General features: G+C 36.9%; 1 protein-coding gene and 1 long non-coding RNA gene across 2 annotated transcripts in view; one reads left to right on the top strand and one right to left on the bottom strand.

The window, feature by feature from the left end:
• Positions 1–1210: 1210 nt before the first annotated feature.
• Positions 1211–7956, bottom strand: sycp3 (synaptonemal complex protein 3). The gene is made up of 8 exons (XM_008412603.1): positions 7822–7956; positions 7621–7699; positions 7300–7334; positions 5641–5758; positions 4307–4406; positions 3947–4045; positions 2545–2649; positions 1211–1523 (listed from the first exon to the last, which is right to left on the bottom strand). Exons 1-8 carry the CDS (start codon positions 7943–7945, stop codon positions 1470–1472), a joined length of 714 nt encoding a protein of 237 aa, XP_008410825.1. The 5' UTR covers positions 7946–7956; the 3' UTR covers positions 1211–1469.
• A 1700-nt stretch (positions 7957–9656) lies between these two features.
• The window catches only part of LOC108166379 (uncharacterized), a 19804-nt gene continuing 17895 nt past the window's right edge, over positions 9657–11565 (top strand). The window contains exons 1-2 of the long non-coding RNA XR_001776730.1: positions 9657–9783; positions 10639–10885. This is a non-coding gene — a long non-coding RNA (uncharacterized LOC108166379). The remainder of the gene's footprint in view (positions 9784–10638; positions 10886–11565) is intronic.

Genomic DNA, 11565 nt, shown 5'->3' with positions numbered 1-11565 from the left:
TAACTCTTTTTTTTTTACACCAGACAACATGAATGTGCTTTTGTTGAAGAATTGTGGAGCTTAAATTCTGAATGATATGCTGAACTTTCAGCATAAGACTCAAAACAACCAGTTTTGATCAACAAAAATTGTTTTTTTTGGCAAAAGAAAAAATTACAAAAGAATCTTAAATGTCAAATGGAGCCTGGTTGCTATAAAATAGTGACAACTGATAGACATATTTAACATAAAATAAGTGATTGCATACAATATTCACCCTCTTTAAAATGACTGACCTAATTTAACAAAGGTCCAGCCAACTGGTGCCAGTAATCTCACAATGAGTGGAACGGTGATCACCTTATCAAGTGTTTGCAGTACAAAGACACTTGTGTCTGGAAGCATGAAGACTGAAGAACAGTCTTCAGCAGGTCAAAAAAAACTTTTATTGAAAAGTATAAGTCAGGGGATGGATAAATAAAAACTCAACCCCTGGAGTTTAGCTAAGTCCTAATCAAGTTATTTGTTCTGATGAGGCAAAAACTGAGTGTTTTGGCCATTAAAGATTCTATATGTTTGAAAGACACCAAACACCATCCCCACTGTGAAGCATGGTAGTGGCAGCATCATTCTGTGGAGATGCTTCTCTGCAGCAGGCTGTAAAGATAGAAGGTAAAATGGCTGGAGTAAATATTTCACTTCCTAAAGCTTAAGCTACACAGAAATTGTTTAAAGACAACAAAGTGTATGTTTTGGAGTGGCCTAGTCAAAGCCCAGACCTGTTCACAGCTGATCCCCATGAAACCTGACAGAGCTGGAACAACTTAGCAAGAAGAAGGGAGGGAAACCGTCACATCCAGATGCATAACCTGAGACATTTATCCAAAATTGAAAGTATTGCAAGAATTGTCAATTTTAGCATTTTCTCCACTGTAAAGAAAATCAATGAATAAATCATATTTAATGTAAAATGTCAAAGATAAAACTATAAAATATTGAACAGCACCCAACCTCTATATGACATGATTCCACACAGGTGGGTTCACTAAGCTGAAGTTGGTCTGTTGTGTCTGACTGACAAGGCCGTTCCTTACAAAATGGCCGACCTGAGTGAGCCTCTCCCTGTTGGGACTTTTCAGACACTTCTGGGTCTCAAATAGCTAAAAATATGTATATTTTTTTACTTGGGTGACAAGTTAAATACTATTAAAAACAAAAGCAACCAAAACACTTAAACATTACATTTTTATTGTGACATTTAACAGGCACTCAACAGAGCTCATCTTTACAAAATGACTTCATATATTAACACAGCGCCACCTGCTGGCGATAAAAACAAAGCACAGTGAGAGGGGCTGAAACAAACTGCATCATCTTTTAAAAATCTGAAATTATTAAAATAAACATTGAGGTGGTTTAGAAACCGAAATGTTACTGCATTAAGGAACAACGAACTCAAACACTGGAACGGTCGCCATGGTAACGGCAGGTTAGAAGAGCATGGACTGCAGTGACTTGCGGACTGTGGCCATCTCCTGCTGTTGCTGTGGAAACACATGACAATATGGCGTCAGAACCCGAGCGGAGAAAGCATTTTATTTGATTTACAACTCCCAACACAGACAAAAAGGAAAAAATAATAAAACAGTCCACACTGATAACAACAACTGTTTTTGGTAGAGATTATCTACCAGACGGCCATTTTGCTTTGTGCTGGAAAAGAAAATGACCTTAAAATTAAAGTTTGAACCTGATGATAACCCAAACAAGCAGGTAAGTAATCAGCACCTTGGCTCCGGACCTACAAGATGAAAGTTAAGAAGTGGTCAGCCCAAACCGTGGATCTTAATTCAATGACATTGGATTAAGATCTAATCCTAGAGACATCGATCGAATATGCCATTTCTGAGGCCAAACCAAGAAATCCTGAGGAACTTAGAAATGCATCCAAGTTGTTCTGGACTTGTTACCTGGTCACAGGTGCCAGAAGTTGCAATATTTTGCCCAGTATATTTGCGCATATAAAATTGTAGTGTGTTATCACCTGATTGGGGACAAAAGTTGCAACATTTGTTACATTTACTTTGAAAAATCTGTTTCCCTCCTCACCTGTGGGGGCGCTGCTCCATGAACCACTGAAGGAAACGATACAAGAACATCTAAAAAACACACTGAGCGCAACTAACCTTCTTCAGTAAATGTAAACAAAAATAGAGTGATGTCAGATTTTAGTGATTGTAGGATTTCTCCACAAGTCATTTCTCCCGCTAGACTCTTGCGTTTGTTTTGGTTATATTTACCCAGAATGCTCTGTGCTATAGTCTGAAGCCTGCTTTTGGAGCAGTTTCCACTCTGCTTGGCGTTCACATAGGCATTCAAACCGCCCCAGAGTTCACTTCAACTGAACCGAGGTCGAGGTTTGTAGACGGACCAGGATTCCCTTTTTTAATCCGCATCACAGTTTGGTTGCGTATTCACACCTCCACAAAACAAAATGCTCTTTCTAGACAAACAAACTGGAGTTTGATTAAAACAGACTGAGTATGAATGCAGCCTAAATCTCACCGTGTCCATGAGAATCTTCTTCTGCAGGGTGGCCATCTCCTTCCTCAGTTCCTGCTGCGTTCCTTGCAGGAACATCTCGTGGTTTTTCTCCATGTCCTCCATGTTCTGGAGGCAAACAGCAAAACGTCAGGTTATTGTTTCACATAAACTTGATGTCACGACTAAAATACAAATATTTTCTCAATAAGTCACAGAATATTTTCTTTCTGCAACTGCAGGTTCAGTTCTGTCACACAATGACAATATATTAAACTACCGTCCATAAGTCAACAGCCTGCTGTATATTCAATATCAGTAACTTAAATGTTGTTGTTTCTGACTGTTTTTGTCTTTCTTGTCTTCTGGGGACCATGTGAAATACTCCAACACCACATTCCCACACTTACCTGGTACTTCCTGAAATATAATTAATTAATTTTGGGTATGACATTTTTTTTAGGCTGAAGCAACCAAATTAACAAATTTATAAATTATGATGATTATTGAAGTAGCCATCAAGTAATTTAGTACTTTAGTACACAGTTCAAATTCTGTGAAAAAAAATCTCATATTAAGCACCTTTTTCTATTCAGTTATTTATTGGTTATTCTGAAAAATAATTTTAAAAAAATCAGCTGTAAACTGCATTGATGTTAAGTCAAGCAGAAAGAGCTGAGCTTTTCACATTTTAATGTTATAAGTATTTTTTTAGCTGCAGATGCTACAAAAATAAAATGTTCACTAAACAAATGCTGAGTTATTGCATTTTAGGCAACAAAATAGCTTTTTAAAAAATTAATTTAATTATTTGTTTGAATCTTTAAATGTATCTCCAATATTTTACAGAAAATGGCAAAATATGCCAAATTTTTACATGATTAATTGTCATAATTGCCTAATTAATAACTTGCTGTCCTAGTCACTCTTAAGCTGACCTCTCTAGAAGACGGCACAGTTGAATGTAATAATTCAAGACAAAGTTAAAAACCAGTCTCATGCAGCATCAAAGATGCCATCACTGAGTTAGGAATTGGGGCTGCACAGTGGCGCAGTTGGTAGAGCTGTTGCCTTGCAGCAAGAAGGTTCTGGGTTCGATTCCTGGCCCCAGTCCTTCTGCATGGAGTTTGCATGTTCTCCCTGTGCATGCGTGGGTTTTCTCCGGGTACTCCGGTTTCCTCCCACAGTCCAAAAACATGAYTGTCAGGTTAATTGGCCTCTCCAAATTGCCCCTAGGTGTGAGTGTGTGTGTGTGGTTGTTGTCTCTGTGTTGCCCTGCGACAGACTGGCGACCTGTCCAGGGTGACCCCGCCTCTCGCCCGGTACGTTAGCTGGAGATGGGCACCAGCACCTCCCAACCTCACTGAGGGACAAGGGTGTAAGAAAATGGATGGATGGAGTTAGGAATTGCTATTGATTGGCTCACCTTCATGAACTGCTCATACAGCTCTCTGACAGCTTTCAGCTTCTGGTTCTGCACGACTCGGGCCTGCTGCAGGACTTTCAGCTGCTGCCGAAACAAATTCTGTGAACACAAAGCAAAACCGTCAGCATCGTGTTTTTGTAGAATCAAACCATCTTTGTTATTTGCTGTGAATTGAATGTGGGACTTTTTAAAATCTCTGTGCAGTCAGTAAACAGAACTTCAGCAAAATGTTCACAGATCATGGAAGCTACCAGAAAACAACCGTCATACCATCCTTCTTGCAATGAAAAAAGTCAATGTAAACACTGGTCACATTGTGTTTTTGCAGCCTGTAGTGCGGCATAATGTAGATAAACTGACATTGAGCTTCTCCTCCTGCTCCTCGGCTCGCTGAGCTTCAACCTCCCACTGCTGCAGCGCAGAAGAAACCTGCTGATGGTACTGCTGGGTCATCTTCTTCCTTTACAGAAAATACAATGTAATAAAGCTTATAAAGTTGGGTTGAAACAATTAATTGTGATTAATCAATTATTGAGATAATTATCAACTAAATTAGTAATCAATTAATTGTTAATTGGAGCACAGAGACTCAAAAAGATAATTCTCTGGAAAAAACATTTTCAGAGCGAAAACTACAGGTCACCTGATCCACATCAACTCATCAAAACTAACTAGGGCTGAAACGATTAATCAGATTAATGGTGATTAATTGATTATTGAAATAATCTAATTTAGTAGCCAATTAATCATTAACTGGAGAATAGAGACTTAAAAAGGCAGTTTGCAGAAAGAACAACATACTCAGAACAATAATTAAGCCAAAACTGTACAAAAACATTTACTTTTTGGTATCCAATTATTAATCAATTGATCCAAAACATAATCAATAGATCAGCCCTACACTGTATTAATGTTAGGTCAAACAGAAAGTTCAGATTTTGATGCTAGAAGTATTTTTTAGCTAAAAGTTTGCTAAAAGTGATCAAACATAAACTAAAGGAATGATACGTTACTGCATTTTAGTTAATAAAATATTGAAAAGAATTTAATAGTTTATTTTTATCTTTTGATGTGTTTATCTAAAAAAGTAGCTTAATGACAAAGCTGCAGAATGTGCTAATTATTTTCATCTGATTAATCAACAGGATAATCAATAGAATAATTGATTAGTAAAATAATCGCTAGTTGCAGCCCAAAGATAAATCTGGAAAAAAAAGCACACCTGCTATTCTAACTCTAATATAAATCCATGTTTTCACTGCTTTAACATTTTTATAGTTTAGCTGTAAAGTAAATTCCTGATTCAGTTCATATTTTCTTTCTATTTCTTGTAGAGTTCTCCAGTCTTTCTATAATCCCTTTGTGTTTTTGTTTGGGTTTTTGCTGTTTTTTCGTAAAGTTTTTTGCAGCTGGTTAGTTTCCAATGAATATTTTGTTCTACAGTTGCTGATGTATGAATTATTTGGGCCAATAAAGTCTTCTAATCTCAAAGTATGAATCCAAAATGGAAAAAAAGACACATCAGAGCCTGGAGCTGAATGTTATTAAATCATTGTGAGATCATCTAACAGGAGAAAAAAAACCAGAACATATTTTAAAGGTCTATCAGGAGGTCTGGAGAACTACTCAATGCGAAGCATTTGGTGCTTCAGCAGTTCTTCTCTGAGTTTTCTTAAAGTTACAGAAAGAAGAACCTCTGTCCATGGTAGTTGGTCCACAGCTGCTCCAGCTTGTGCTGGCTTCCCTTCATGTAGTTTTTTGTCAGACATTCCAGGCGTTTCTTCTTGGCCTGCATCACTTTACTGATATCAGCTACAAGTAAAGAAAAAGACAGAGAAGCATTTTTATTCAGAGTGTTTCTATCTAAGCTAAGCCATAATGCACCAACAAAGCTACAGCTCCATTCTACAACAGAAGTTAAACTTGATTAAGACAAAAAAAGGCATATGACAAGGCAAAAAAATATATATATATATAGATTTTACAACACAGCCTCAGTTGTTTGTTCTCTGTGACCCATTTAAGTAAATGAACCTGAGTATTTTTAAGCAAAATACTCAGACGGATACCTGGACAATGTTGAGACGCTTTACCAAGGTCGAGAAAGAGTCATACGCTGGTAGACAAAGGCCCATAGTAAAAAGTTACATGTTTGATTCTGTTAGACACTAAGGTCCATTTCTCACGAAAAAAAAAAACGTTTTCCCAGGCCACAGAGACATGGTGTGATTTCAGGGAGTGTCTTCAGTCCATATAATCAGCTGCCCTCCTCTTTCTCCTCAGACGCTACAGACTTTTTTAGAAACTCTTCTCGGATGTAATGGTAAAAGCGTCTCCTTTCAGCGCTGAAAGTGAATAAAATAAGTAAAGTCTGAATGCTTTTCTTGGCTGATTTTATGCTCCGTGTGTCAATACAAATTATGATTCATCGATCGGGATTTCCATTCCCAACAACAACCCTCCAGTTTAGTAAGCAGTAAGGAAACAGCTAAACACCCCGCTATTAGAAACTGAAAAGGATTCAATCAGCCTGAACCTTACTTATTCGAAAGGCCTGGTTTAAAACTAAAAGTGGTCAAGGAAAATTAATGTTATTATTATCTTTAATGCATTTACACAGTACCCTGCTCCTCTGACTTTTAATTAATCAGTGATGGTGTCTTCATTTGTAGATGTAGAAACCAGCACCTTTCAACTCTCTTGTTGCTTCTTCACATGTATGTATAACAGAAAATAATTCCTACATGTTTGTGATTATCTTTCTGAGGCCAAAACCTTTAAAAAAATTAAAGTAACTTACAAATAAAAAAAATCCTAATTCCTGGATCTGTTTAGTCAGGTGTCATAAACATGAACCAGGACTTAATATAATTGTAATAAAAATACAAATATTATTTCGGTGTATTTTCTTTGCAATTTTCCCTTTTGGGTATCTAAATCTATTAGGCTGCACAGTGGCACAGTTGGTAGAGCTGTTGCCTTGCAGCAAGAAGGCTCTGGGTTCGATTCCCGGCCTGGGGTCTTTCTGCATGGAGTTTGCATGTTCTCCCTGTGCATGCGTGGGTTTTCTCCGGGTACTCCGGTTTCCTCCCACAGTCCAAAAACCTCTCTAAAATTGTCCCTAAGAGTGAGTGTGTGTGTGCATGGTTGTGTGTCCTGTGTGTCTCTGTGTTGCCCTGTGACAGACTGGCGACCTGTCCAGGGTGTACCCCGCCTCTCGCCCGGAACGTTAGCTGGAGATGGGCACCAGCAACCCTCCCGACCCCACTCAGGGACAAGGGTGAAAGAAAATGGATGGATGGATGGTATCTAATCAATGTAAACAAGAAATTACCAAAAATCCAACTGCTTACCTCCAAATTTCTCCAACATAGACTGGACCTCATTTCTAAATAAGTGAAAAGGAGGGGGGGACAGTTAAATAAACCAGTGAAAACACTCAGCATGTACAATTATTCAGCATAAATGCTGGGAACTCAATTGAATTTAATCTAATTAGTTTTTATTTTTACAGAAACTAATAATATTAAATATTTTTTGTCTTGATAATGTGTGTCATAATGTATTGATATTGTCACTTCACACTGTTTTTAAAGCAATACAATGTGATACCAATCATTTTTAAATACCTAAAGTTGATATGTGAAGAAGAATAATGTGAAAGATGTATATACCCCATGGCACATGCTGTTCCCTCATCAAAATCAGGTGCAGGCCTTTTCTTTGATAGCTTGTCCACAATTGGAGTTTCATCTTGGAACAAAAAAGGGTTAAAAATTCACATTAGTTTAATTTTCTCCCATTTTGATCTTACACGCTGGTAAATTTTCAGAGCTGTGAAAAACGACGCCATCTTCAGAAATCGGCTACCTTACCTTCCCTGACGTCATCCTCTGAGCCACTGAGCTCCTTTTTATCATCTACTGCAGGAAAATCATAAACATTTTTCTCTGTTTTCTCTTCTAGTATCTTTTTCTTCATCTGTTTTCTTGCTGCCATTTTTGAAAACCTCTGACTGTTAAAAAAAGAAAACAAACGTTAAAGAAAAAATGCTAATGCTAATGCTAAGCGTCAACAAAAAATAGTCTAACGTCGAGTTAAGAGTTTACTAAGGAGCTGAATTATAACATTAAATTAAACGGGTCTTTATAATCTCTTCAGGTTGATGTTTATGAGCAAAAAAACGAAGTAAACTAACATAAACTTGGTCAGCAACGTATCTAGCTTCAGCGCTATCGATTTTCCCGCCACAGCAGGGTCTTCAGCGGGAGCGCGCACGAGAAACCGGATGGAAATACCAGGTGCTGTACGTATTTCATCCAGCGGGGGGAGCTGCTACCTTCTCCTGTTTATTTTTATCTTTATTAAAGATTAGGCATTCTCCACAAAAAAGAAAATTACCTAAATAATAGCAGTCTATTAAAATACAAAACAAACAATGGGGGGGAAATAAACAGAAAATATTACCAAGGTAAGAGTGAATTTCAAACCTTAATTGATTTTTTTCAAATATTTGTATTTGAAAAAATACAAATTCTGCTGCGGTCTGCTGCACTCTTGTGTTGAAGCAACGTTTATCAAGTGCTCTGTAAAATAAAGTTATTTTACTTTTAAATCTTGCATATTTTTTAAAACTGGCACTTGTGAGGGAAAATAGCCAGAAAGATTAAATTGTTGCTACAGTCATTTCACTGAAGACCAACCTTTATCAAAACGCTGAAGTGGAAAAGATTTCTTATACAAGAACCAATTTTGAAAATCCTTACAAAAACATGTAACTTGCAATAGAAATGTTGTCTCAAAGCACACTAGAGTTGGTATTTATTTTTATTTTCTTTTGAAAAAAGTTCTAATAAGGTTAAACATACATAATTGTGACATTAATTTATTTTACTTTTTAATGGAGTGGAAAGAAGATATTTGATTCTGATTTTCTTTAAAGAGATATATTATTTTTTAATAAATGTTTTCTTCTCAGGATAGAAAGACAGAATATTGAGGAGTTTGTCATTAACTTCTTATTAAATTTTCTGTAAAGTCACGTCATTTATAGTTAAAGATGGTCCTTTTAGAGTAATAGCCAAATAATTTATCATAGCTGAACCACAAATTGGTTTTAACAGTTAAATTGAATGAAAAATTTGAACATTTATCTGAGAATTATTTTATTAGGAAAGTATTCTTTCATAACATGAACAAATATATATATTTTTCATTATGTACACTATTTACTTATGTGATTTTTAAAATTACATTTTAATGAATGTTATCAATTGTTTTAAATTTTCAGTATCATTATTCAATTGATGCAGTTATTAAATTTAACTTTTATCTTAAAAAGGTTTTTTAGTTCTGAGGCTGTGAGGTTATACAGTCATCTAGTAGGTGGCGGGACATATAAAATTATTGGCTTTCCGCCATTTAAAAAAATAAATGAAGAATTCGCGGGCTTTGGCATAGACATAATATAAGGATAATATAATAAGGTAAATATAATAATATATCTAATATAATATAATATAATATAATATAATATAATATAATATAATATAATATAATATAATATAATATAATATAATATAATATAATATAATACAATATCCTATGTCTATGGGCTTTGGAACCCGAGCGTCAACAAACTCTGATTGGCTAAGGCTGCACGTGACCATCATAACCAATCAGCAGCACTCTTGCTGAGCAGCACGTTTTCATAAGACAACCTGTGTTTATTTCTGCTGGAGCTGAGCAGTTGCTGCTTACTGAACTGCTGAACTAACTGAACTTCTGTTCAGTTACTGAACAGAACTGCTTACTGTTCACCGCGATCGACCAAAAAGGTGAAAGTTCTGCTTGATTTTATTAGGTTCTATAGCATTGTTGTCTTAAATTGCTTTAACGTTTGGTAAAACGTGTGTCTACTTTGTGTATATTGTGTTGAACAAATGTTAAGGCAAATCTAGCACTGCAGGTTAGAAAATGAACTACTCTGGATCTGAATAAGCTTTAAATAAGCCCTATGCTTTGAAGTATTTGCGCATTGCTGCATTATTTGATCTTCCTTTGGGATCAGCAAAGTATTTTTAATTCAATTTGAATTTTCATTGTCTTGTGAAAGTCCAGGCCTATAGTCCACACGAAGCTAGATGCATCCGCAGTGTATTTTCGTCCACTCGCATCAGGAAGAATAATGCACAATCAAATTGAACAAAATGTAAACACTACAACACGAAAGAGAGGTATACAAGTTGGCCCCGTCCACTTCTCAGGCGAACCCTCCTAAGGATGGTTGTGAATGGCATCATGGAGTGGAGAAGCATTGTTGTGATGCCATGCTGAAGGGGGCGTGTCTGAAAGTGCAGGAGCTCCCTAAAGTTACAGAGGGCATTTCCATTTCCAACTTCATTGTACTATAAATGTCACTCTAAATATATTACTAGAGACAACACTTTAGTATTTTTTCTTACCTCAATATAATAATTATCAGTGTTTAAAAGTTGCTCCTGAGGTTCAGTTGTTTTCATAAACCAGTTTTGCCTTTCTGTGAGGTGTGTCTTTCTAACTTCAGGTGAGAAACGTGCCATCCTATCCTAACCCTCTTCAATATGATGTGTTGTGACCTCATCTCCCCCCTTTGTGCATGCTCAGTCACACAAATAATCATCAGATTAACTTGGACTCAAATCTGTTTACAGATTACTGTGAGAATGAGACAATCGCGGAGAAACAGAAGAGTCCTCGGTCTGCTTCGTTCTGAAAGTGAGAACGACCCTCGAGGCTTTGAAAATATTAGTAACGGTGTTCCTGGGACCCCACGTAGTTTTACCAGTGACAGCTACGCTGAAGCTGTTTCGAAGGAAGGTGAGGAGGAACAGAACGTGGCAACGACAGCGAAAAGGAGCCACTCCAAAAAAGCAACTTGAGAGGAGTTTGTAAGAAACGGTATGTTTGTCTCATGTGATTTATACCAGTGTTTTTCAACCACTGTTCCGCGGCACACTAGTGCCTTAGACTTAGAACAAGTTCTACAGTGGATCAACATCAATATTTTCATATAGATGAGTTGCTATACTTTCAGTATTTCAGTAAGCTTGCACCAAACTTAAATGAGCTCCTGCATAGTTTTAGCTTCCTCAAGAAAAGACTGTGTGTCTGATCACAGTGATGAAGTGGTTTCCACTCTATCTTCCTTTAGATCAGAACCGTAGTTCTGGATGCCTGAAGTTTGCGRCTGTCTGAGAGGAATCCTCTCCCAGACGCTTCATCCCAGCAGCTGCTGACACCTTTTTAGTTTGGCTTCTTTGCTCATCAAACCCACAACTCACTGACCATCAGATTCCTTATTGTTCGTAAGAACTGTTCTAATAAGATGTTGTGTCTGGGCAGAGAAAGTTAACTTAATCAATCTAGTTCAGTCAGTCAGGTTTATTTGTATAGCAGCACATTTCAGCAACAAGGCATTTCAAAGGGCTTTGCATCAAAATAACATAAAAATACAAAGTCATAGAACACGCAGACAGTAACTACATTTTGTCATGTTAGACCAGTGTTTTTCAACCACTGTTCCGCGGCACACTAGTGTGCCGTGAGTGATCGTCAGGTGTGCCGTGGAAATTATTCAA

Source organism: Poecilia reticulata, linkage group LG6 (genome assembly GCF_000633615.1).
Source record: "Poecilia reticulata strain Guanapo linkage group LG6, Guppy_female_1.0+MT, whole genome shotgun sequence".
Lineage (NCBI taxonomy): Eukaryota > Metazoa > Chordata > Actinopteri > Cyprinodontiformes > Poeciliidae > Poecilia > Poecilia reticulata.
The sequence above is the reverse complement of the archived record's forward strand: the minus strand, read 5'-3'. Positions and strand labels throughout refer to the sequence as shown.

Excerpts from the sequence above, each read along its gene's own strand:
- sycp3 (XM_008412603.1), bottom strand. The coding sequence starts at position 7,945 with ATGGCAGCAAGAAAACAGATGAAGAAAAAGATACTAGAAGAGAAAACA. Across the intron at positions 5,759-7,299 it reads TATGTTGGAGAAATTTGGAG|CTGATATCAGTAAAGTGATG; the intron begins GTAAGCAGTTGG and ends CTTTACTTGTAG. Across the intron at positions 2,650-3,946 it reads TGTATGAGCAGTTCATGAAG|AACATGGAGGACATGGAGAA; the intron begins GTGAGCCAATCA and ends GTTTGCCTCCAG.